General features: G+C 39.6%; 1 protein-coding gene across 1 annotated transcript in view; it reads left to right on the forward strand.

Moving 5' to 3' along the window:
- LOC127468591 (multiple epidermal growth factor-like domains protein 6) overlaps positions 1–27,945 on the forward strand; it is a 194,387-nt gene that overhangs the window by 771 nt on the left and 165,671 nt on the right. The window contains exons 2-4 of the mRNA XM_051781912.1: positions 11,715–11,849; positions 12,501–12,610; positions 14,062–14,166. Coding sequence (XP_051637872.1) covers positions 11,715–11,849; positions 12,501–12,610; positions 14,062–14,166 — 350 coding nt within the window. The remainder of the gene's footprint in view (positions 1–11,714; positions 11,850–12,500; positions 12,611–14,061; positions 14,167–27,945) is intronic.

A 27,945-nucleotide genomic window follows, 5' to 3' on the forward strand; every position in this document is an offset into this window, starting at 1 on the left:
GCATGTGTGCGGGAGCGGGGGGAAGTTTCTGTGAGGTGTTTTTTGCACGGCGTGAGCAACAAATGGCCTTTGTTGCAAATGCGGCGTAACATTTGTGTCTAGATGTAATTTTCTGGTCAAATTCCAAACCAGGGTAGCCGGCAGCGTGCGCAAAATCTGTGGTTAAACTTTGTGCTCGTCGAAATTGAACGTTTCTGGAAACTGTTTCCTGCTTTGTGTACCTTTTCTCTACAAGGCTCTTCTTGTGTTTTTAAGGAATGTCGTGTCCCCTGCTTCCCCCTCAAAGCAACCTGACAACAACCTTCAGTCTATGTATACCCTAATTTCTAACCTCTTCCTGTTTTTGTTTTTTTTTTTTTTTTTTTACTTCATCAACTTCATCCCACCCTTTCATGATTTGCTTTCAATGTAGTTATTTCTTCTGTCAGAAAATCGAGATTTCCAAGCCTATTGCTCATTGGTTTTCTATGTAATACCATGTAAATATGTATTCAGCAGAAGTGCTTTTAAGGTGGTTTATATTACTCCATTTTGCTGGAGCACAAAGTATCCATCACAGTGTTTAGAGAAGTTAAGTTCATTCTGTGGTAAAGCATTTTCCTTTGTTAAAAGTGCTCTGTGTTTCTTTCAGATGTCCTCTTGCTCTCTTTCTGAGCAATTACTCTATTAGGAGGAAGAATAGCATTGGCCTACATTAATCTGTTTGCATTTGACATCAGTAATAACTATGATTCTGCACTTTTGAAGCTGGAGGTGCTGTTAGCTGTGATTTGCCTCCAAACAATTCTTGTTTGCTTATACCTTTTTCAAGATAGTGTCACTGAAAGAATGCAGGAAATGTTCCCTTCTGGAAATGGTGCTGTGTGAGGATGGGCTGAAGTCACTGGGAGCAGCAGTGCACTATTTGCCAGCAGCAATCACAAACACCCACCCAGACCCACAGACCTGTGGCAGAGCCTTGAGTGCTTCTCCCAAGAGGCATATTCCTGAAATTGCTGCAATTCTTACTGCTTTCCCTGAGCTGTGGCAAGAATAAGTATTACTCCAAACTTATTTTATGCTATTTAGGGACTTTACGTTCGATGTAAACAGAAATACTCAGTCATGACTCCTTAACCTGCCAGCTTTCACCGAGAAGCAGTGGAATGTCCGAGAGGACTCTTCATGAATTGTCTTTTTCTAGTAATTCTGGTTTGTTCTTTTGACATGGGTCATCTGCAGTCAATGGAATAAGAACAACAAATGTATCCCTTGGAACACAGCACTCTGAGTATGTTCTTTGCTGTTATTTTGATTGAGATCTTATGTGGCTGAGGCTATACAGGATATTCTTCATAATTGTTTTTGTTCTGCTGCTAACTTGAGTGCTCGCTCCTAGCTAGAAATGCGAGGGATCTGTGTAGATGTTGATGTTCTGCTTCCAAGCCCCCTGAGGAGATTTAATGTAGAACAGATTACAGGATGACTGGTTATTTCCATCAGCTACATTTCCAGACAATTAGCCCTTGATGATCTGGTGTTAGAACTTTGGAGAACATTGGAAGGACCAGAGAACAAATATGCCATTTTCGTTGGAAAGCATATTTGGACCTCGAAACGAGGAGTAACCATCTCTTATCATAAAAAGCACATTTTTAACAGTGAGCTCTGTAGTCCAAAACTGGGGTATGTAATGACAGTGTAGATGTCAAGTGTGGTTATCCAGCATTGGGTTCACTCTCAGCATCATGCTTCACGGAATTCTGGGATGGTTGTGGGATGGTTCAGAAATGGGAAGTGAGAGTAGTGGGCTTGAGTTGCAGGAATAGGAGCTAAGAGGAGAGGGCTTGAGCTGCTGTCAGAAGTGGTAAATCCTCTTTTAGAGAAATATTCCACTAGGAGTTTGAACAGTACAAATATCTGCTCATAGTTAGTGGTATAGGACAGAGCAAGAGGCAGGAGTGGTTATGAGGTATGTGCAAAGAACCTCCTTTGTGCAATAAATATTACCTTCCATGGTTAGGACTGGGCTCAAGAATGAATTCCCAGGTGACATGAGTGAGGACTTCTTTGAAAAAGCCATGAGATAAGCTTTGTTCCTGGCTTGTCTGAGCCCCTTGACTCTCTCTGTGGTTTTGCAGGTCCAGGATGACATCTGAAAGGGCTGCTTTGGTCTTAGAGGAGCCAGTCACAATCTTGCAATAAAACTGTTTTGTTTAGGGTTTTTCTTTACTGCTCACATGTTGCAGCTGCATATTTTCACTTTATCCATAAACAAGTAAATCTGGTTGCATTCCAAGGAGCACCTGGATGTAGAGCTGAATTCCTGGCTGAGTAACTGTTTTCCAGCTTCCTTCAATTCTATGGGGCACTGTAGGATTTCTTGTGCTTCTCCAGATAAATCACATTCCCAAAAGCAAAATCTTCCATTCAGATGTTTATCTGCACTTGCAGCACTCCAGGAAATTTGACCTTTCAGCTGTACCAGTTGTTGGGCTGGAATGATACAGGACTATCCTTGCCCCAGGTCTCACTGCAAACAGATGTGGCTGTGGGCGCTACTTCCAAGTGACATAAATAAAAATTTCTTTTAAGGAATAATTAAGAAAGAGGTGAAGTCCACTTTTTTTTTGAGGGCTGGAACATATTTCAGGTTAAACTGCTGCTCTTGTACAAAGCATTTCCATACGAAGAGATGCCTCTGGGTTTTGATTGCTACAGTGAAACAAATTGCACATCAATTTGAGTGTTGGAATGCAATGCAGAAAACAAAGAAACACAAATGCTTCTATGAAGTATATGGTGATACAGCTCGAACTTGGAGCCTGGAGTTGTGTCATAATACTGTCTAAATGATGTGAAAAGTAGGTTGTGTAGTAATTTCTTGGTGAGAAATTATCTCAGTGTATTAGCCAATACACTGTATTTTCACCTGTGGTGATGCCAATTTGCAGGTGTGAGGAAAGTTTGTATTCCTAGCATTAAATAGGGGCTTAAAGTATTTCTAGTTTGGTGTTGTTTTTTTGTTTTTTGGTTCTTTTTACTGAAATCAGTAATGTAGTAAAATCTCCTTCCATTTCTTTCAGTGGGTTATCTTCTGTTCAGAGATTTGACACTTTAAAAAAAATTTTAAAAGTGAAAATAAACACTTGGTAATAAGTGAGCCACTAGTTTATTTATGTCTGCATCTTACATTAAGATTGAGTCTTATCAGCTCTTTAAAGTGATGCTGGCAGCCCAGAGTCACTGCCAGTTGTTTTCAGCTGAAACTTCAAGCACTACTTCCCATTTCTGCCTCCCCAGAACGTGTAAGGTTGCAATAAACCCTCACTACTGAGTAGCAGCTACTCCAGCCTTTGGCATTTGGGTAATGTGATTCTAGGAACATGGTTGAAATGCTTCAGCATCAAAGTTTATGGTAGTTTCATCCCCTGGATTCCACACCCCTTCCCCTCCAGTCCCTTAATATGCAGTTGAAGTCTGAGGTGTTTCTCATCTTTGGGAATGTGAACATCACCCTGAACAAAAATAGTCTGTTTAGCCTGTGCACTACAGAGTGTTGCCACCAGATAGAGCTCATGCTGGTCAGCATTAGAGCACAGAATCCCATTTTTCAAGACTTTGCACTTAAAGCTTCTGTTTCACAGTTCCTAAAGGAAAATTAATTTTCAATTTAGTCTTTTAACAGATGGTAAAAGGCTCTTTTTTCTGTCTTTTTTTCCCCCCTGGTATATTCGCTGTCAGGAGACTTAAAGATAATGAATGAGTGTCATCTTGCTATAGTACTTTTCCTGATTTATGACATTTTCCTGCTCTTCTGGAAAAAAATGAGATCAAGACTTTCTCCTAAACTCTGAAATAGCTGTAAGACAGGACCATAAAATGTGATTGCCTGAAGTTGTTGTATTTATCAAAGATCTCATGATTGACTGGAAATATTTTCCAGTTTTATAAATATTTGTTTTTATGCCAGAGACATCACAAACTGTACTTCCAAAAGGCTCAGAAATTTCCTACCCATAATCACAGTAGCTTATATATATATATATATACTGTATAATTCTTAAATCTGCACATTTAAAGTAAGTAAGATCCTGCTGCTTTTCAGTTTTAATGGGATTTGGCTTCTCAAGTTACCGTTTGAAAATGTCCACTAAGAGGAGAGAACTTGTTTCTTGAGGTTTAATTGTTCTGTATTATGAAATGTTCATATAGTTTAGTTATTTATGCAGTAGTTTAATGTTCATACACTGTGTGTTTGCAGTATTGCTGATTTCTAGGAAAATTACCTGTTTTTTGCTTTGACTTCTTTCTTCTGCATCGTTTTTTGTCCGGTGCTGTTTATTTATCCTAGTTCTAGGCATGCCATGATCTAGATATGACAGAGAACATGGAATATTTTTAATAAATTCGAAGAAACCTCCTGGTGAGGAGGGGTGAGATCATCTGTAATGCAAAACTTCATCTTTGGATGACTTGTCAGTAGAACCTCCTGTGATGGAAGTGATGCTTTGGCTCCCAGAGAGTTAACAGCCCATGTTGCAGACTTGTGTTATTCACCAATTAAATACCTTCTCTTTGAACACAGTTAATAGATTTCCTTCCTCTGAAATTCGAGCCTGTTATTGCTTATATTCTCTCTCAAATCTATTGCTTTCAATTTATTTCCGAGGAGAAAGAAATTTCCTTTCATTACTGCGAAATCAAAGCATTTTAAAATTACACACTGAACATATGTAGTCTTGGGTCTATGCTTTGGATTCCAGGCTGGTCTTGGTTTAAAACTAATCATTAATTGTTCCTGAGGTGAACTTGAGATTTCTGCCTTTGGTGTAGGATGATGTGTGCTTTAATGTGTACACAAGCTGAGCCCACACTGAGCTGTATTTCAGTGCCTTTGACCTGTGGATGAATATTTGATCTCGAGTATGAAAAGGGGAATGTTATTTTAAATCAGTGCTGATGTTCTTTTTTTGTGTTCTTTAGTAGGAACACCTTGCTTTCCCCTAAAGTCAGAGCAGAATGTGGCACGAAATGTTGTTGAGTAGGGAATGCCATGCCCAGATCGTATTTTTATGTCCACAAATTGCTTCAATATTGAAAATATATCACAATATCTTGGGCTGTGCCTGGAGAGGAGTTATAAGGTGCTTTGTATTGTTTTATAACAAAAAAATCCACTCAAAATATGAAACACTTTGATGTTTTGGGCCTGGTCTTTTCAGGTTAGAATATTCTCATATAGGAAATGAGTTTTCATACATTTTATCCCTTAGAAGACTCTTCAGTGGTTACCCTTGTGTTTGTCATTGCTGGGGCTCTCCCTGCCTGACTGGTGCATCATCAATGGTGAAAAATACCATTGCATAAAGTTATCTCTTATAGTTGTATTGTTCATGAGGCAAGTCCTGTCCTTCTCTTTGTCTGTAGAATAATACCAGGAATCTGTGGGTTATTTATAACTTCAATGTAAGTTTCTAATCCAAAAGATCAAAATGTTTGAGGTCCCCCCCCATTTACCACCCTTGAACAGTAATCCAGTAATGCACACTTGTTAGTTGCTGTGTTTATGTGGCTTAACTTCATAAAATATTGAGCTTTACTGAAATTGCTTAATGTTTAAGAAACAACAAGCAAACAAACAAAACCCAAACCAAACAAAAAACCTCATCAAATGGGTATTTGCATCAGTGGTATCAAGGTTTATAGAGGAGTAAAAGACGAGGAATATTTTAACACGTAAAACCTTGGCATGTAGGGATTTTTCTGACACATATTAGGTGTTAATTTAAAAGTAAGCTTTCAAAATAGAGATTTTGGCTTAAAGCTGTCAAAATCCAGCAACCACCAGAAAAGCAGTGAACAATTCTTAGATACTGGTTGCCCAAATGAAACTGAGGATTTCGCTACCCTCTAACTAATTTAATTGTCAAACAACAGGGCACTTGCTATGAACCAAAATGAGTTTTCTCTCCCTATGACAAAGTGGTGTGACACTTTAGTGATTTTTTTGTTTGTTTGTTTTATTTTAATGTTTTAGTATCAGGTCCCTTTGTGCCTTGTTGCCAAAAGAAGCTCAGGTGTGTGTACCTGACAGATTTACTGGGGTAACTTGTGTTACACACCCTTCTGCAGTGGAATGATAACGGACATGGGTGTAGTGAATGAGAAATTTCAGTTAGAAATGGATGTTGCTACTCAATGCTTTCCTCTATAATGTTGAAATGCTTAGTTTTGTCTATACTCTGGACATTTGTTTGCCTTGTGTTAACAATGAGAACATGCAAGCTATTTCTTAACATTATATGTGATGTCCCTGATGGTTTTCTAATTACATTAGAGATGAATCCTTGGGACAAGGGTCCTTAAATTGTCTGTAAAGCTGTATGTTGGTGCTGCTTGAGGCTTTGCAGGCCTGGTCACTGGCAGTGATGCTGACCCTTTCCTGGATGAAGTAGAATGAACTGTAAAAATGGATGTTGCAGGGAGCTAAGACTATATGGCACTATTAAAACCAGGGAGTGATTTTTTTTATTTTTTTTTAAATGAAAAAAAAAAAAAGGAAAAAATGACTTGGCAAATCATAGTAAAATGATCTGGATGTGCATGTTTATCTCCTGCTTTTCCTGCTAACCAAAATAGATTATTCTGTCTTGGGGCAGGGAGGAGGATGGTTAAATAGGAGCTGAACGACAGGAGCTGCACTTTGATAGCAGTAAGAACTAAAAATCTTATTGTTGTTATAATAGCTGAGTGTGTAATTAATCATCTCCTATTGATCTGCTCTTCATCTGGATGCAGTGCACAAAGGCTGAGGGACTCTCCTGTTCTTTAGCTGCTCCCTCTAATCAAGGGGGATGTGAGTAAGGCACAGCAGTGCATTAGTCACCTGTGGGCTGGGGAGAGTCTTCTGTGGTGCACCTTCATCCACAGAGCCAGAGAACAGCAGTGATAATGAGACCTAATCTAAATGAGTTTGGTGCTTACAATCCCCATCCCAGAGGGCATATAAACATCACAAATATTGATACAGGATCAGGAGAGAGCAGGGATTGATTAGTGGTCAAGAGAGAGGGATGTCCTAATTGTCTCTGGTAGTCCTGATGAATTTTATCAGGGAAATGTGGGGAAATGAGCCTTAAAATAGATTAAGGGTAGAAAGGGGAGTTTGGCAGTTTAAAAAAGAAAAACCTTTTCTGTCATTCCAGGCTTTCTGAATTGATATTGCTATTAAGCAATATCCATCAAGAGACAAAATTTATCTATATAAATAAATATATGTAACTTATTCTTTGGACATTTTGTTTCTGTGGCCTATTTCTGAATTTGACTTTCCTTTTTGTGTTGAAATAAAATTTGCTTTTTTCTCCTTTCCAATTGAGAATATATATAGAGAAAACTTTCAATTGACATCTTGTTTGCATATATCATGTTGCTGGCTGTTTCCCCTCTATGGTGCCACACATTTCTGCACGGGGTCACCCCGCCTTTCTAGAGATCTGGGGATGTTTTGCTCGTGTGGTTGGAGTTGTGAGGGCATTCAGACAGTTTTCTGACCTGAGAAGTTTGTAACCAAAGCCATAATACCAATGTACAACTATTTTCTGATCAACATCAGTGCATCTCTAGAGCAAAAACACTTGTCATCACAGCAGTGGATGATTTAGCCCTGACTATAATCTTGGTTTCCTTAAGGAGAGTTCTTATTTGATGTTGTCAAACTGAATCTGGAAAGGCAGACTATGCTTTTCTAAACTTTTAATAACGGCATAAAGGCATAAAAGCACCAACCAATTAGTGTTTTGAAAATACAGGATTCCAGCAAGTTGCTTCTTATGACAGGTTTCATCTATTGACTGTTTTATGGGAAGATCAATAGTGTTCAGGCTGCAAATTTGTCAGCTGAGGCAGTACAGGCTACAACAGCTCATTTTTAAGAAGATGTTAACAGCCACCTGACTTAGTGTAGAAGGTGGTGTCATTCACTTAGTCTCTGTGGAAAGACCTAAAATCAGACAGACAAATCAGTCTTTGCTTCTTATTCATTAAGGTTTTGATTTAAAGTTTGCACTGTAGAAAGAAGCCTTTAGGGATATGTTGATGTGTGTTTGCTCTCTCACTACCGTTAAATCTGCCTAACTTTAGCTTCTTGTATTGAGCTGGAAGAAAGTGGGTTGGTAGAATGAGAGATTTAATTTAATTGTCATTCCGAGAGCCAAGTGTCAGGCTCATGTTAGGCAGAAAATGAAAATATCCCTGTCACGGAGATATGATGTATGTTTGTAACCAAGAAACAAGAGAAGGAAGTGTTCAAGGCCAGGTTGGACAGGGTTTGGAGCAGCCTACTGTAGTAGAATATGTCCCTGCCCATGGCAGGGGAGCTGGACTTAGGTGATCTTTAAGGTCCCTTCCAACTCAAATCATTCTGTGATTCTGTGGTAGAGCTATTCCCTTTTTTTTTTTAGAATTCTAAACACAGGAATGACTTACATCCTGCCTGGAGAAGCTTTTAATTTTCCCTGAACTTCCCTGTTGTGCAGTGGTTCACAGGCACCACAGCCACACGATTAGCCCAGGCTGCTCTTGCTTCATGTTGGTCTAATTATCTGTTCATTAGAATCTCAAGTCTTCAGCTGGAAGTGTGTAGGGTGTCTTTTGTTTAAAGGGCAGTCTCCTAATGCAAATATTAAGAGAGCTTTCTGCCTCGCCTGAGTCAGACTGACAAGCTAATAATAGCCTTCGTGTTAGCCTTGGCTAACGGAGAGCATCAGGATAAAAAGGTTTTAAGGGACTGGTGTATCAATCAAATCATAGGCCATAATATGCATTTGAGTGTTTTGCTTGTTTTAACACTTAAACTCCCATTAAGAAGTATTTTCTGAATGCAAAGGGCACGGGAGTAAAAATGGAGCTGTTCTCCTCTAAATACACCATTACATCCACTTGAGGCTTCAGGTCAGCCTTGGATGGCCTCTATTAGCAGAATCCCATAGTACAAAAGCTTTCAATAGCTTTCAATAGCTGTGGCCTTGTTCAAGTCACTGTCCTTAAGTTAATAGGTAAGGTATCAAATAAGTGAGATGGCTTAAAAACTGTCGTGTTGGCTCTGTGGGGGGAACTGTGAAGATGGTGAATGGTTAGAGAGGGCATGTTTGATTCCCAGCTTTGCCAGCAGAGGATTACATGTTATGCAATTGCTGCAATTTAATTATAGTGTTTCAGTGGCTTTGATATCTGCCTTTAAATTATCCCAAGGGCATCTAGGAGGAATGGCTTACTTTGAATAAATCTTAATAAATATATGACTGCTGCTGGCTTGTTTTGCTCTGTGAGGGCCATTTGTTCCTATTAACCATATCCTAGAAGTCAACACTGCTATTCCTGGAAACATGGCAGTATCACATGAGCAGGAACTTATGGGATGGGCTCAATATGTCATTACAACAATTGTCAGCTTCTCCCTTTTATTTATGGAAGAGCGATGCATATGAATGTACCTTTATCTGGGAAATTTTAGGCAATTCTAATAAAAGGAGATATGCATGAATTATCAGAACATGATGTTCTATTCACTGGAGGGAGAGTCATTTTAAAAAGCCTGCTAAGTGAGACATGGTTGCTAAGTAAGGAGAGGGTTTTATTAGACCAACTGACGTAATGGAACAAAAAAAAAAAGGCAGGCAAGATTTTGGGTGCACAAAGATCTTCTTCAGATGGGAAACAAATGGCAGACTTTGGGCTAAGAATGGCTTGGGAACAATGGCTCTGAACTTCAACTGAATCTGTTAAATGGGGAGGTAATTCCAAAGGGAAGGGATGGCTGGAACACATGGGAAGGATTGCTTAGTGATGGAAGTGGCATGGGAATGTGGAGGAAGGCTGGTTTCAGGAGGAATTTACAGCAATCTGAAACTGTGCTGTAACTGTCTTCTATCCTTCTTCAGGGTGTTGGGAGCTGCAGGCAGGGCAGACCCAAGGAATGGGAAATACAGAGCAATATAGAAATTAGACTCTGCTTTGGAGAAGGAAGAACGTGGGGGGATGTCCATGGGCAGTGTGGTTTGATATGATGGAGATGAGCAGTTTCTCTAAAGCCTGGGAGCAAGAAACATTCTAGTTCAGGAAACTAACTTCTGTCAGACAAGGTTTTCTAGTACAAATGGACTCTTTACTGTCCTTCCATGGTGTGATAGGACAGCTGGAGAACACAGTTGTGGACTTTTTTCTGGCATCCTTTATGCTGGCTACCTGAATTCCTGAGGGGGTGGTTGGCTTTAAAATCTGTTTTTAAATCTCGTTTGTTTCTCTACGGAAGTGTCCTTGTTGAGCAAAGGACTTCTTTCCCCTGAGGTAAGATCCCAGGCATTTCCCTGGGAGCTGTGGTACCTTTGGGAGACCTGGCTGGATTTCCCATCCTCTGGGCTTGGCAGGACCACTGGTCTCTGTAGAGTACAGGGAATATTGTGGAGTGGATTTGATCTAGGCAGGGTTTCTTCCATGTATTTAGCTCAGCAGTAAAATTGATCATGGTTATAGTATTTTCCTGTTCTGCACAGGCTTAATTTAATGATATTTGTAAACTACTTGAAGACCTGTGGATGAAGGATGTGCTCTATTATTAGCAAGGCTACTTTGTGTGGTGTTCAGACATAATAGGGAGCCTCTGAGATAAAAAGCACCATAAATCTTGAACGAGATATTAACAATATCCAGTGTAGCTGATGAGAACTAACTGCCAGGCAGCTGTTGGGCTGGAACTGTTCTCTCTTATTTGAGCAACCCCCCCTGGTTTTGTAGCACAGGCTCATGTTCGTACCTGTGTCGACTGACAGAGGAAACAAGTGTGACAGTGTGTGTGTTACTTGATCGCTCTTTAGCTTGAGGAGAGGTCTCAGAGTGAAATCTGGGGAAAGACTTGTCTGCTGAATGTTGTTGTTGTCAGAGTGGGTAAACAAGGTGCCTGTTCCCCTCTGTGTTTTAGTTATTGAGGCTTAAGTTTGAAAAGCCTCATCAGGCTGTCTTGGGGAATCGGTAATTAAATTATTGTGTTAACAATCTGTAAACTACTCGAAAAAATTAATTTCATTTTGTTGCAGCAAGCTCCTGTTTCAAAAGATGACAAACTCCCTCAGTTTCTGTGGTTTTAGTTAGACCCTGCAAGTTTGATGCTGTTGTTTTCTGTCATAGAGAATTTCCTCATTTACACCAGGACAAAGGAATTGGGATAAGGCTGACAATCTCTGCAAAACCATCAACATGTAACCTTTTTTTTGACCCTCCATAGCTCCTGCAATCCTGCTATTTTTGAACTCTGGCTAGGTAGCAGGATGAAGATTACATATCATCCTCCAAAGCAGCGTTTTTATTTTGGTCTTGTTATTTTAGGAATAATCAACAGAGAACAAGGATACTTCCCCTTATGAATTTCATGTGCTTCCCTGAGGGGACTGATAGCAAGGGAGGGCTCTTACAGAATACACAATTTCCCCAGCAATAGTTTAGATAAATCTTATCTGCCCTTGAATCTGTGGTAAATCTTTCAGTGACTTGTGTGGAGCCTGAATTTCAGTGTATGTTTACGTGCTGCTTCCTAAGGCGTAGAGCTGCAATATTTTTAAACAGCCGTATAAATTCTGTTTCAAACTGTTATGCATAGAATAATTTTATGTATATTTCTCTAAATGTCTGAATTTTATGCTGGAAATTATGAAGTATGTCTTTTTCTTTCCCTCAAGGCCGAATGTGTGCCCAGTGTTTGAGTTGGCCCTGGTGGGACACCAAGAGCCCTGTGTTCAAGCCTTTAGTCGGATGGTCAAGATGTGGAAACAAGGGTGTACAAAGAGGAGGTGGTGTGTGAGCTATGAGAGAAGGTAATATATTATCTATCCTTATAAATGGATTTCATTACTAACCTTTGTGCAAGTTCTTTTGCTTTGTGAGAAAGTTGTAAACTTCCTTCATCTGAAATATGTGTGACTTGGTTATGGACATAGTGCCCTGCTGAGACTTTACTTAAAATCTGTTATTACTGAGTAGAAAATGTGACTTTTTAATGTGTTTTGGATTGGTCATGAACTTCTTGACTGGCTTTAGATCACAATTCTACATTATCAGAAAATGCTCCTGTCTCATTCTTGTTCAGGTGAAGTCCAGCTGTCAAGTCATTGACTTTGAAAAATTAAACTTCTTTCTGTTTCTGTCATATGCTTGGAACTGATGGGAGATCTGACTCCCCCAACAGCTAAAGCCAAAATTGATTGCAAAACAAAATTACCCACCTTTGACTAGCCTGAATACAAATTCTTCAAAAAAAAAAAAGTGGACATAATAACATATAAGAGCTATTGGATGTTATCAGGATGCAGTTTGCTATATTTGCTTCATTTTTAACAAGAGCTTCTGATAGAGGCTGAAAAAAAATATCTAGTAAATATGACAGATGAGTAGAGTTAATTACTGATGAGATGTGAATAAGTGGAATAGGAGTTGTGATTGTTCTCTGAAACTTCCTCTCCTCAAAGGTCTGGGTACTACACAGTTTACAAGCAGGTGTACAGGATGGAGCACCAGACTGTCTACAAGTGCTGCCCTGGGTGGGTCCAGCGTGACAACGAGCCCGGCTGTTTGCACTGTAAGTTGGTGGCAAAACTGTGACAAACCAAGGGAGATGACATCCCTTAGCCCTTGCTTTCCTACTGATGCCTGCTCCTGGAAAGATGGATTTTGTTTCTTGCTGTTTATAACTGGGATTTCCAGTTCTAAAGAGGTGATCTAGTGATGGGGAAAGGAACATCCTTTAAAAAATACAAAAGCAGTCATGTAAAAGTACCAGATAGCTCTAATTTTAATCTGACTGTTTAGATTAACAGTCTAAACTCTGATTATAGTTGTTGCAGCATTTTTTGTGCCAGTCTGGCTTTGACAGGCCAGCCAAATTTATTGCTGTCACCCAAATTATGCAAAGAAATCTGCTGTAAGGCACTTGTTTCTTGGACGTAGCACTCACTGCAGAGCCTGCCTGGGTTTGGCTTTTTCATTGCTGTTGTTGCCATTGGAGCAATTGTGTTTTTGCCCTGTGGTTCTCCATCTGATGAGACCCTCTTTCTATCTAATCATGATTGGATGTTTTCCTAAAAGATTGAATTTAATTTAAATGATAAGGAAATGCTTCAGCCACTGTTAACGAGACATCAGTAGAAGATGGCAACCTACTCAGTGTTTAGTTTTGTTACTGTTTTGTCAGTAATTGTATTTTCTGTATGAAAGTTAGCATCTGTTCTTATGTATTTTTTTTAATCTTCAAACCAACTCGAGGGCTGCGTTCAGACATCTTGCTTTTATGATTGCCTTTGTAGTTAAAAAATTAAAACAAGCCTGAGAGGTATTCCTGTTAGTTTTAGCCTGAATCTACATATTTAGTGTGCACCTGTTTAGTTGTAAGAAGTCAAAGATATGTTTACAATCTGCATGTTAATCTCTGGTGTAAAGGAATTTAGTGTACGTTAGCACCAGTGGCAATATGAAATTATTTTCTTCCTGAAAGAGCAGTGCAGACTTGCTTTGAATTCTTTAAGGCACCAAAGTGGTTGAATTACTCTTTTATATTTGATACTCTTTGCAACTTTGGCTCAAGTCTGTGGAATTCAAGTTATTGTAAATAAAAACTGTTCTGTGTTGGAGGAAGGGAAGAATTGTCATTCCCTTTCACATGTAGAATATTTTTTAGCACACCAGCGGTTCTTAACCATTGCTGCTTTGTTGTGGAGCAGTTCCTATGCTCTTTGATTCTGGATTCAGGCAGTGCTTTGAGACCTTAGAAACTGTCTTCTGCCTCTGAAGCATCTTCAAGTTAAACTGCATTATCTTAGTCTTATTTTTATTAAACTTCTTCATGTCAACATGGTAGTTTTACCCACGACAACAAGTTCTACTGAAGTCTAACCTTTCCACTTAAATAAAAAGCTGGGTTTCTTCTTGTTTGGAAGGTGTTGTTACAACAGAACTATGACAAAGGCAGTTCTGGAGGATCCTCGGCACAAAATCCACTAAAATCCCCTGTTTCATTCTGTTTGTGTGCACCAGTGCTCTGCACAGCTGGCACTTGCTTCAATGGAGGCAAATGTTCTGAAGAAGGATCCCAGGTGTGCCAGTGTCCTGCAGGATTTCAGGGTCCTCGCTGCCAGTATGGTGAGTCAAATGTAAATTGTCTCAAATGCATCTGGTGTTTGGGGAAAAGGCACATTCAACAACAATAACATGAATATTTTTTTAATGTTGACTTAATATTAAAGATGCCTTTGCTGCACTTCTGAGTGTTTACTTGGTCATTCTCTTATTGTCTTTTTTTTTTTTTGGTGCTGATTTATAACAAAGCACAATGAAAATTTAATTTGATTGATATCAGATGAGTGAGTGTCTGTAAAGGATAGTATCATTGGATATCAGCAGTGGGGTCCAGTGGAATATCTTTCAATGGCTTCTCAACTTCCATGTCCTTGTGGTGCTCTTACTAAATTTCTCAGCATTGTTTTTACACTTGTGAAAGTAAATTCTGAGTCAGAAGAGGTGGGCAGTGGGTAAAGAATGTAGCAAGTGAACCAAATGTACTTGTTCATGGGATTTCTTTTGGTGCATCTGAAAGTAGGAAGGCTGGTTTTACAGATCACTACCAAATATTTCCTAGTATTCTTGGAGTAATTTATTCACCGATCTTTCATTTCACTAACTGTGTTCTAGCATATGATAGACTAAATTCTATGACTTAGACTATCACCCACTCTCAATGAGAATCCTTTATGTCTCATACACTGGCTCACAATCTATAAACCCACAATGCTTGTCTTGTAATTTAACATACTGTGTAAAGCTCTCCAAAATTACAGAACTGTATCCATTTGGCTTCTTAAGGGAAGGAAGAAAGTCATTCCTTCAGAGTAGGCTGTGATTGGGACAAAGGATTTCTTTTGTATCAGGCAAATGATAATTTCCTTTTCAACTGAAGCACATTTTGTTTTGTTCAAAGAAAGGCAGATTTTTAAGTACTTTGGGTCTTCCCTTTTAAATTCTAATATGTTCCTGTCCTCACCTGGCTTATCTGTCATGAAATATAAGTGAGAAGGAATGTAACAATAAATAAAATGCAGAGCTGCTTACAATGGATGTTCTGCTGACATGAGACCACACTGTGCCAGCAGCTGCCTTCACACAGAGTTAGTTCAGTCAAGCTGTGATTGTGTATCTCTTTACTGCCCAGTGAAACCACCAGTTTATATGGATAAGTTGATATGAACCAGAGTGACACCAATGCAGGTTGCTTTGTTCTTAGCTTACAGAAGAGTTGCTGTTTCAAGGTAAGAAAGATCAGGCTCTCTAAGAAGCTTTCACCAAATGCAATGTAAGTTTTAGCAAAATATGAACTGTTCTTGCTTGTCCTTTGAGTCTCCTTTTGCTTGGAAATACCTACAGCACTAAGGCATTCTCAGTGGGCAGATTAGGTGGTTGCAACCCGTGGACAGCACAGGTCAGGTTTTCAGACTGAACTGAGACTGTTCAGTCTCTATTTCACAGGTTGGTGACTGCAAACACTGTAAAACAATGAGAGGTATCCTGCAGTTCTTGCTCTTTGCAGTTGGGTGGAACTTTTTATCTTGGTCGTTTTGTCTGCTCTCTATTGATTCCTGAGGTCTGAATGGAATTCCAGTCGTCATCATTTTCAGGTCTGTACAGCAGCTGCTATCGCAGCCTGGCAGGAGTAAGTTTATAAATTAAATTCTGAAGGAAAAAAACCTCCTTTCAGGAAGAATGTTATGGACCATTCACCTGCCTAACAAAAGCAAGGTAATTTAGAGTGTAAGGCCTCTTAACCATTGCAGGCATCTCCAGTCAGATGCTTGGAGGTTTGTATCATGTTTGTGCAAGCAAAACTGGATAAGAAATGTACTGTGGGACTAGCAGCTACAGCCTCTAGTTTTTCTGGCTGATGTTGGAATATTGCTGTGAAAGTAGCTTGGATTTAATGCAGCTGCATTACTTAATGGTAATGCACTGTGGGTTTAAATAATCATTAAGTCTAGACCCTGCCTTGCCTACTTGCCTGTGCAACCTTACTGTAAAATTGACTGTTTTCCTTCCAGCACTTGAACTAAAGGAAAAGGGATCTCTCCTACCAGCATCTTTTGCTTTGAGGATTCTGTGGAATAGATGAGTTCCAGGAAAACCACAGATGGTTTTTGGAACATGTGCTATAACATGGTAGTGGAAAAGCTGGTGCTAGGAGATGTGAGGCTGTCAGTGGGGACTGTTGGTACAGAGGCCCCTGACCTTGTACCTCGAGACTCTGTCCCTCAGCTGCCTCTTTGGCAGGAGTGTTCAGGAAGCTGTTTCAAGGGCTTTTACACAGGGGAAGGGAGGCTCTAACTGGATATGAGACCATGAACTGCTGGCAGAAATCTGCCCCTTGGACGTTCTTGGTTGTAATCTTGGTTTCTGTCACTTTTGGTTTTGTGGCCTCCTGTCAATCTCCTGACAGAGGAGGAATCATGGACATTTCATAGCTGCACCTGCACTCACTGGAGCAAAATTGCTGCACGTATCCCATTTATATCTCCCCCTCTACAACCCTTTTGCTTATCTTCTTTCTGTTTCTGTCATCAGTGGTGACAGATAATTTTAAAGTTCTGCTTTTGCAGTAACTCTCATGATCTCCTTGCTGGGTGACATGATCTGCAGACAATAGACAAGGAATTATTATAAAAATATTATTAAATTCAGTTACTCTAAAAAGCAAATGGGAACATACATCTTAAGAACCTTCAAATCTTGCTTTTCCTGCTGGTGAAGTTTGCTTGCCATTAAGTTAGGAAGTAGATCAGCATCCTGGAAATGAAGATTTGTCCTGGGCTGTCCTACAGAAAGTTTGTGATTGATCATCCAGAATGACTTATGACAGCCCAGTGCCTCACTTCAATCTGAGCAGAGATGATTATTCACAATTGGCATGATCTCAGCTAATGACTTTTCAAAGATATCCTGTGGTGTTTTTTGTAGCCTGGAACACGACGCATTCCTGATTAGATGCTGAAAGGGTCAGGGTTCCTGTAACAAACTTACTGTAATTGTGTTTAGAACTGTGTTACTGCATCTCTTGTACACGTCACTCCACAGTTTTATTATTTCACACACACAAGCAGCAAATAAAAACTCAGAAGAAAGATTTATGAGTGAAATGGTCGAGTTCTTCATCCAGCCATTACAGGGATTCGGTAACAGATTGAGCTGTCTCTGGCATTGTCTGCTGCAATTCATCTTGTAATAATAGACTTATATCAATTACAATGTGAACTTGCAAGCTGGATTTCTTTCTATTTTTTTTTTAACTTTTTTGGAAGTTGTGATCCCCACTTCTCCCAGAGAAAGGGAGAGAAGACTTGTAACAAAATGAGAAGGTAAAACCCAGCACTGAGAATAAAATCTGCTGCAGTGCTGGTGTCATTGTTATTCACTAGTTGTCCTGGTAATCTTGTTCAAGGCCTGCTGACCACCTGAGCTGGACATGGAAGTAAATTAATTTCATTTAGCTTGTTTAATTCAGCCCTGGGACTTGCGCTTGGACATGCAGCTAGTGAAAACATCCCAAATTCTACAAACGAGTATTATTTATTTACTCTTCGCATACATAAAATTGATCAGTGCAAAATGAGGGGTTAGTTTTGGCTCTTAAACATTTTGTCATCAAACCTCAAGTTGTTGCTGGTTTTACCAAATGTCTCCCGATGGTTTTTATTATTTATAGTAAAAGACAGAGTGAGAACTGAAAAAATTACAGGGTTTGTAATTTCATGACTGCAACAAAGGTTTTGCAAGAGGCTCCCATAATTAGGAAAGAATAACTACAACTCTCTGACATGATGGATGTTATCAGAAGATGGTTAAAAATAGGTGAGGAATGTCCAGGGCAGACTTGTCAGGAAAGTCATCTCATGGTGACATGATGTTTGTCATCTTAACTTAATCATTTGAAGAAAGCTGAACACAATATTCCAGTGTTTAACAGATCAAGTGCCAATAGATTTAAATTTTACAATGTAATGTTTGCTGTAACACAGGTGGAATTTTAAATGCTTTTACAGTGCCTGATGTAGATTACTGGGGATTGTAGGAAAAGCTTCCCAAGCCCACATCTCGAGTGCAGTGTGGTCTGCTGAGTGCAGTGCTTGCCTGATAAGAGCTTTCTTTTTCACCTGCCACTGACCTTGGATATTAGTGCAGTAACTTTTAGCAAATTATCCCACTATGCCTCGATTTCTTTGTCCATGAAGTGTTGATAATGACAGCATGTTCCTTTGTAAAGTGCTTTGAGACCCAGGTAATTAAGTGTCAGATAATGGCATTGGAATGTGTGTATAAAGGCAAAATGCACACTGCATGGGTAGCTAAATGAAATGCTTATGAGATAGATATTCATCAGTTCATTGACTGGCTGTCAATCTCTTCCCTAGCTCTGGTCACACGCTATTAAGATATTGAACTATATAAAGATCCTAGTAAACAAAAATGTCAGCACCTCCTAGTCCAGGTAGTTCAGAGTTTTTTACACTACAGAACTACTTAAAACAAAAGTGACTGTGTTTGTTTTTTGGTTTTGTTTTTTTTTTTTTTTGAAACCATTGATTAAAATCGCAAGAATTTTGATGTTACTTCTTGCAAGTAAAAATATTTGATCATTCACCGTGAAAAAGAATTTTCTTCCATTTTCCTCTAGGAAATACTTCTTCCTGCAAAGAATTATTTGATAAAACTTCTGATTAATGCACTGTCTGCCATCCCGGTGTCTTGTAGAGATGCAGATTTTCCTCTTAGAGACTGAAGACCAATACCAGCCTTACAGGGCAGTGTACATCCATGAGTGCTATGAATTTTCCTTCTCTGTATGTCCTTTAAAATAGCAAATGGGAAAGTGAGAGCTCCCATGGATCTATTGCCCATGGATATGTCTTCTGTTTTCATGGATCTCTCTTTCCCAATGAAAAGAGATAATATTTGAGTATTTGTGTGGGTAGATTAGTTCTTAAAGTGCTTATGCAGGGCTACTGATAGCAGAACCTTCACTGTTCCAAGGGTTCTGGCCTTTTTTTCCCCCCATATTTTGGTTATGAACCCTGTGCAGTTTTACCAAAGGGGTAACACTTTTAACATGAAAATTCTCCATTAGCCCATAGGGAGGATGGAGAGGAAGGTACAAAGATAATTTATGCTCAGATTGCTCTACTTTAGTGCATATAATATCTTGAAGATATCAGGGTTTTTTGTGTTCTAGCACAGTCATTCTGCTCCAAATGACTCAGTCTCATTAGTGAAATTCCAGCGAGCCTCTCAGGGCAAGGGAAGCAGAGATGACTGATTAGGCTGCTCAGGATTGCAAAGTGGCTGTCCTCTGATAGGAAGAAACTTTGTGATCATCCTCTACTCCTACTGGGACCTGCTCTTCTGTTCTTCCTCTGCTCCTTTTCAACTCTCAGGAAAACTGATCCATCAGTCCTGTACCTAATTTTTGGCTACCATACTCTTCTGGTGATTGAGAAGCGCTGGCAGACAGCAAATATGAAGGTGTAGGTGCTTTTAGTCCTTCCTGTGGCAGTGAAGGAGCCCCAGAGAGCTCTTGACAGCTTTGAGAGCATCCTGTGGGCTGGGTATGTGCTGCAGCACTCGAGAGCTGTGCCATCACTTGTGCCTGCATTAGGGACTGTGCTAATGAGCACTTTCTTAGCACTTGTCAGAGCAATAGCAGTGCTGTGTGCTAGAGTGTCCAAAACCCTTCCAAGCAGTAAAACTTGAAAACGTGTGTTTAAAGCAGCAAACACAGCTAACAAGGTGTGTTGATGTGTTTCATCTCATCAGAAGTTAAGGGCAGAACGTGGCACCTCCTTTCTCTTTCTCATGTGTGAAGCACACAGGGGGCACGAGCAGCAGGGAGGATGGTGCTTAGGGGCCTTTACTTTGCATGTGACAGGTTGGTTGTGGCCAGCAAGTAATGCTTGATGTGGTGTTAAAGAAGCAGACACTCTCATCTCAGCCAGTTCTAAAGCAAATGGTTTTAATTCAATGAAAGAACAGGCAGTCTTGGTTTTAATAATATAATATAAATTTGTCATATTGCAAAAGCAGAAGCCCTTGATTTAGATGAATTGATCTGAGAATCCAGTAAATATTTATCTCTTTGCTGTGATTCTTTCCTACACTGAAGATTTCACAGACACTTAAAACTCCTTCAAAGGCAGTTTCAGGTGATTTTTATTCAGTGTTAAGTGTTCTACTGCTCAACATGCATTTGAAAAATACCTCTTATTTAACTTATTTTTGGTGACTTTGGATTTAAATTCCTACTTCAGTTGGCTTGAAAATTCTGCCCTTGCTAAATGCCGCCTAAAGTAAGGGTGACCTTTTCAAATTTCCTCTCTCATTGTCGGTATCTTATTTCATACTAAGATACTGCTGTTTTTACTGTGTTAGTCCTCTAAGTCTGCACCTCTTCCCCTTCCTTGGTGTTGTCTGTAGCACACTGGCATCAGGTGAGTTCACACCAAAAGCAGCTTTGTATCTCAGTGTAATCCTCAGGGTATCATCAGCCTCTGTCAGCTCGGAGTTGTCAGGGCTGAATTGGTGTCCTGCTTTTGGATGCTCCTTCATTTGGATGCTCCTTATGCAATCTGCCTCTGGGTGACCTTGGAAGCTGCCTTGGGTGGGGCTGTGAAACATCACAAGGTCTACAAATCCAGGTTTGGCCTTTCCAGAAGCAAGGGGGAAATTGGAAAAAAAACCCTGATGTCTTTCTCTTTGAATGCATAATTAGTTTACTAAGTTTAATGACATTTTAGCCAAAGTCTCCTGATATAACCTTTTAGATAGCTGGAGACCTTTAGCACTTCAGTGACCTAATTACCTCAAAAATCTGAAAAACAAAAATTCACTGGCCGATTTTCTTTTCTTTTTTTTTTTTTTTACCCCTAAACCTTAATGAAGCTGTAAATTTTGCATTGGATTTGAAAATGTTTTGAAAAAGAAACTATTTTAAGTATTTAAAAAAAAATCTTTCTAATCTACAGTGTCACCCCCTAAGTGTGGATCTGTCAAAACAGTCACCTGCTGTCAGGGTTTGGTCTCATGGTGACACACCTTTCTCTGGTCTATCTCCTGTACTCTGCACTTTGATGGCAACTGATAGGTGTCCTGAAATTTCAAATGTACTATGATTTGAATATTAAATTTTAGACATCATATATTCATAGTCATTTGTGACTAGAGATCATTGGACCTAAATATAAAGTGTCACAGGCCTGGAGCTGATGAGAAACCCATGAGAAAGATGAGTTGAATGTTCTTTGGTGCAGAGACAAATGTAGTGCTCAGAACACTGCAGGAGGTTTGGGCTATCTGCAATGTCTCAAGAAAAAAAGTTATGATTAAGATAAAATGATGTTATCTAAGTGATAGATAAGAGTTGATTCAGAGGTTAATTCCAGTTATGAGCAAGATCCTAGGAAGGATTCAAAAAACCTGAAAGCATGGCTTTCTCCAACCTTTCCATTCTTTTTTCTTCACCTTCCCCCTGCCTTTGCTTCCCTCTTCACACCCACCTGCTCTTTGCCAGTGCTGTCTATAGAAACACCTTTCAGTGCTGGTAAGATATGAACCTCTCCAGATAAAAAGCCCTTTAAAGTAGCCACTAAAAAGTCAGGAGGAATAAAAGCCTGGCCGTTCTAAAATGAGAATGGTAAAACACTGATTGAAAAATCGTGACTGGCTCTCTCCTAAATATGACAGGATATAATAATCAGCCCATCTTGCTGAAAGGCTTTTGAGTGCCTGGGCTTCAGAGCCACTAGGATGGAAGGGCAGGTAGACAGGCAGTGGGGAAACAGCAAACAAAGATGTCAAAGGTAAATGAGCCTCAGAATAACCACCCAAGAGCGAATTCACCCATATTGTCTTTGCTACAAAAAGCTGTTTACCTTTGGCAGCAAGCACAAAGTGAAAAACAATAGGGGAAAAGTTGCTTTCTAGCTGCTGGCATTTATTTGTGGCTGGTTCAGGAAATGTGCTGAATGTTGTGTGCAGAGATGTTGCAGATTCATTCTTACCCCCCCCCCCCACTACCAAAAGGTGAGTGAGCAGACCTTGAGTCTCTAGGAACATCTGGGTTCTATTTCATGACTCCTGCTGGTCTCTGTGACCGTGGGCAAATTTTATTTGGGTTTGCAGCTTGCTTCAGTGCAGTGCAGAGGGATTTGGGCTGGATCACAAGCAGGTAGTGTGGAGGAGTTCAGCCTGTGGAACCATGGCTGGGCTTTGACAACACCCAGTTCATGAAGTGACGTAGCTCTGGATGCAACCCCTATATTACAAAAGCATCTAGATAATGTAGGGTTTTGACTGATTTGGCAGAATATCCAGCAGATCATTATGTTTTTAAAAATCATTTTGCCAGTGTTTTTTGGGAGTTTTTCAGAGTGAAGTTGGAGATGGTCACTATGCATCTTGTTCTCCTCTCAACAAATAGCTCTCCCTTTTTTTAACCTCCCTGTGCTTGGAGTGAGAAGTCAAGCACTTCTGCCTTCTGCTGTGCTTTCTCACCCATCCTCAAAAATGTTTGGACTGATGCAGGTTTCCAAAGAGGTACAAACAAAGCTGAGTTGACTGTGGCTTTCTACTTCAGTGCATTAGTCTTGCATGTCGTCGCTGATTGCTGTTACTGCCATGAAGTGTTCTTGGGGATTGTCGTTGCAATGTTTCTGATGAAAGGTAGGAAGTGGAGTTGCCTTGAGCAGCACCTCAAGAACTGTGACTGACAAAGTCAAATTTAGGTAGCTAATTATTTTTGCTGACCTAAACGCTTTGACATATGAGGGTGAACAGATTTTTGTCTGTAAAAGAAAAATGGATACCTCTAGAAATGTGTGTGTACAGTTGTTCAGTCAGGATTGAATATAGAATCATAGAATGGTTTGGGTCTTAATGGACCTTAAAGATCATTTTGCACTACACCTTCCACTAGCCCAGGTTGCTCCAAGCCCCATCCAACCTGGCCTTGGACACTTCCAGGGATGGGGCAGCCACAGCTTCTCTGGTCTGGTATCTCTGATTCAAGACATGGACAGTGGTCTTTAAGAAATTATTTTAGCATCAAAGGAAGGCCTGTGGTGCCTGTCTTGGTTCCTTTCCTGTCCTTGCCTGCATTTTGTTCAGGTTGGATCTTGATATGTGCTTTATGCCAGAGGCTTAAGTGTAGATCTTTAAATGTGCATCCTTTCCTACTCTCTTTCTACAGGAAACTCTTTTCATCCTGTGCCTTGTGTCTCCTTGGGTGTCCTCTCAGTGCTTTTAAAGAAACAGCCATCATCCCCCTAGAAATTTGTTTTCTCAGCTGTAAGGACTGCAACAGAATTCCTCTATGTAAATACGATTTTACAATCGTTTAACAACATTTTCAGTGCTGATGTTTATTTCATCTAAAAGGGGCAAAAGAGTTAATTACATTGTCTAGAAAGAGAGACAGAATCTTGCCAGCAACCACAAGGCATTGCTGCTCACTTCGATATAACTGAGCTCACAGTGGTGGCAGCTGGATTTAATTATAAGTTTGCAACCCTGTGGTTTCAGCAGCAGCTGCTGAAGAATGGATAATGCAAGTAGCCTTCGAAGCCATTCACATTAGAGATAAAACCTTGTCATTCACAGAGACAGCTGACTGAACAAGTATTAAAATGAATAAAGATTTCCCCAGGGAGGTTGCAGGATGAGGTTTGTTTTTTGTCTCTCTGGATCTTGCTCAGATATGTCAGGCATGTGGTGTTTTATTCTATTTTCACCCAAAAATATGAGACTATTCACAAATAAAAGTCTTAGAGTATCTAATCGAAGCATTGGTTGTGTGATTAACCTAAACAAGTTACAAAGGAAATAATACTTACTGGATTATTTTGTATTTCTGTAGCAGTCTTAAATAGGTACTATCCCTGCCTGAAACAGGGGGAAGGATGGGAGGAGGCTTAAACATGTGCTAAAGGCACCTTAAAGTTTCACTTTATTTTTTACAATGATATGTCAGTAATAGGCCACCACAACTGACATACTCTGTGGCTATAGAAATTATATTTTCATCTTCATGGTCAATGTATTTCAGTTTTTCTAGAATGGAAAATTTAAAATTCTAAAGTGAAATTGAGTTTTGTAAAACTTAAACTAGAAGCTACAGCCTCCACAGGCAAATTCAAATATTCTCCAAGTCAGAATGGAACAAGAGCTTGTCTAAATGATGCAGAAATTCAAGGTTTGATGCAGATTATAGGCCTAATTTCAAACTTGGCTGTAGTGGTGCCATTCAGTATGACATCCTGATACACCTGCAAAAGTGTTTGCTGCTCTGACTGCTTTCTCCAGGAAGATAAAGCTGCACTATTTCATGTGGGGATACAGGCACTGTGGTGACATGTGCAATACAAGGATTTGTCCTAACAAGTTTAATTACCCTTGCTTAATTTTCTCTGCTCAGAAGGGCTTTCCAGCATCTCTGCAATGACAGTAACTACAGTGCAAACCCCAACAATTACTCTGGAAATATGGAGCAGGTTTTCATCTCTACTCAGTCCAACATTTCCTGCTGTCATTTTCCAGCATCATTGGCACAGTCACTTCCTAAAATGAATCCACATACTCTTAAATTTTGAGGTGAGTAATGATTTGGAATCCTGGAAACCCTTTTCTGTTTTCCCTGCCATGAGATTTGCTGTTCTCTGAAAATAGGCCCTGTTTAAGGAAAGTTTTGGTGGGCACTTAAAAACCCATGCAAGTAGGGCAAATTCTGGTCTTGACTGTTTCAAAGCTGAGCCTTGCACTGGCCTTTCTTAGGCCTGTTCCTTTTTCCCCAATTATAATGAAGCACTGAATTACTCTGCATAAAGGAAGTGCAGCTTTTATTTTTCTAGGCAGATATCTCATTTCTGCTTTGTCACATCCCCTGTGGAGGAAGAGGCAGCTGTGGATGAGGTGGTCCCTGGAGGTGCTGGCCCTGTCAGTCTTTGAAATTATTTTGTTTTTATTGAGTGTCTTCATCATTCTTCCTTCTTTTCCCTCTTTTTTTTTTTTTTTTCCCTGTCCTCGCTACTTTCCAAACCTGAAGTTGTGACTTAAACTTTGGATCCAATTATTTCAAAATTGTTTTTTTCTTCTTTGGGTGCTTTGTAATAACCTTTTCTGAGTACACCAAAAGTTGAAAAGGCCAAATCTATTTCGTGGCCACCTGGAATAAAAGTGGCTGTTCCTGCTTTTCAGATGTTGGAGAGATTCTGAGGGTAGTACTGAAGTGAGAGAAATGGTGTCTGTGCTATCCTTTTAAAGAAAACTTATTTCTAGCTGTTTCCCTTTTTTGTAAAATCTAATTGCTTTTGCTTCGCCAAGAATTCACGGGCAATTGCTTTTCTCACTCTTACCCACACTGCAAGGACAGCTTTTGTGTTCAGGGTTGCTGACCTGAATCTGTTTTCTCTCCCTGTAATCTCATCCTGTTTTGGAGCTCAGAAAGCTGACAGGAGTTAGGGGAGGCAATATGTATGATCTGTTGAGTGTCTTACATCGCTTCTTTCACATGTGAATACTAGAAATCCTGTTAGTATATAACATAAAGGCTAAATGAGGGGGGAAATAGTCCATATCTAGGGCTAAACTTTCCACTTTTCCATCCATCTCATCTTCCTACATCTACTCCAATCTAAAATGTATCTACAGTTTGACTTTTTCTTCCTCCTGACTCTTTGCAACTCCTTCTGTGGCCTCTGGATCCCTGTGCTGCATTTATGCTGTAAATAATGTAAAACCTGTAAATGGATCTTATTTGGGGTGGTGGAAAAAAGTCAAAATCAAAGTGATGTTAAACCTCCTGAATGTCTTTCTCATCTTGGATCTTTGTACCCTATGGAACATAGTTTTGAAAGTGTGTGTAGTACTTGTTTAACTGAATAACCCTGTCTGCTTGTTGTGCTACTGCTACAAATAGGGGATGTTTATGTGAGTGATGTTTTCCAAGCTGGAGTCTGCATTCTGTCCCTTCTGGATCTTTGTACAGTCAAAGAAGTTGAGGGTTCAGTTAAATCCTCTCTTCCCTGTTTCCTTTACTTTGTGGTTAAAATCTGCTTTCATCCTCTGGCAGGTGGTACTGTATGAATAGATCTGAGACCTGAATTTGTTTATATGGTGTGCAAAAATAATTCCAATCTCCACTTGTAATAATCTTCCTTTAGTTTTATATGGTGTGGGAAGCAACAGGAGGGAGAATGTGCTAACAGAGTAGATAAGATAGACGTTCATCAGAGGGCAAATCTAATAACTCTGAAATAAGTTAATATGTTACAATGCTTGCTGAATTCTTTACATGGAGAGCAAATCCATCTGTGGCATGACTATGCAATTATACATTGATTGCAGCAGAGTTGTACTTCACATCTCTCAAGAATTTAGCCACAATTTGTTTTGTGTTCCACCTTTGTTCCAACCAAGTAAACCCGAGACAGAAGAAAATTGCACAATACATGGGGAAAAATTGGAAAAAGGGAAAAACTGTAGGTGTAGCTTTGAGTGTTGCTCTCGTCATCATCTTTGTGTTTCACAGAGCTTTGTGTGACGATCCATTTCTCCTGGCAGTTGTTCATTATCCTGCCAGCACTTGGCATTATCATTCATTCTGACAAGCACATAATAAAGCTGAGAGTTTTAGAGCTGATGAACTACTGTATCTGTGAATAAATAGTCCAGGATCTTCGGGTTGTGCAACTAATTCAGTTTCACTGAAAACATTTTCTTTTGGTTTCATCTAATTTTGTATGAAAATGGGATGGCAGATAAAGGAATCCCCTAAAACCTGAACTGCCATCACTCCTCTATCATGGATTATGGCCAGCTTATTGGAGCTGAAGGATAAAACTAACCAGAAATTTAGACAAGTGGATGAAGGGTAACAAAACTTACTAAAGTCTCAGAGAAAATTATAGTTATCCATCCAGAACAGTTCCAAGTGAGGTTTGGTCAGCACCTGACTCTTCTTTCATTTTCTCAAAATTCTTGTGTATTTTGAGATAAACATTTGTTGCTGTCCTTATTATAAATAAAAAAGGTGACAAGTTACAAGAATTTTTTTGTTGTAAAACTCTAACTGGGCACTTGGTGAGTTCCAGCACTTCAGAGTCCAGTTACTCCATTCCAGGAATGCTTCTTTCCACATTCTTAAAAATAAATAAGGAAGACTATCCAAAGAAGAAAGCTTGAACTACCACAAAATATCCAGACTCCATAATTGTGAATTTTCAGATATACCTAAACATTCTCCCACTGCATCTTGCTTTTCTGAGAACTCATGAGAGAAGAACTGAGTGAAGTTAAATCTGCTCTGACTTGGTCTTGGTTAACCAGAATTTCTTGAAACAGGGCTATTCTATCAGTGCAAGTTTTCCTTATTAATAGATATATTACTCTTGGGGCCTCTTTATAAATGTGCATTTACATAAGCTTTCAAAAATGCAAATTCAAGGCCAGTATCTTTCTTTTATTTTTAATAGACATATCAGTGTATCAAGTGGAAAGCCTGTATAGCAACAGCACATTCTAATTTATAAATATGAAACTATACTCCAAGTATATTGGGATTCAGAAGTTGAATATGCTTGAAGTATAGTTCATCATAGTGTAAGTTATAGCCTGGTTACCTTGCACAAACACCTCTGACTGACCTGCAGTGCAGTTCATTCTCTATACAATTCACTGGATATAATGCCTTGAGTTTTGTTTGCCCTTTATCTTGACACAGGTACTTAGTAACTATCCCCTGATTTATTTTATTGGGCTTGTTCCCTTCCAATATCAAATTTCCTGACTTGGTTGTTTTAAACAGGTCATATTTCTTGCTCTGTTGGGAGGCCCATA

This window comes from Manacus candei, unplaced genomic scaffold (genome assembly GCF_025592945.1).
Source record: "Manacus candei isolate 608988 ecotype Guabito, Panama unplaced genomic scaffold, ASM2559294v1 h1tg000015l, whole genome shotgun sequence".
Lineage (NCBI taxonomy): Eukaryota > Metazoa > Chordata > Aves > Passeriformes > Pipridae > Manacus > Manacus candei.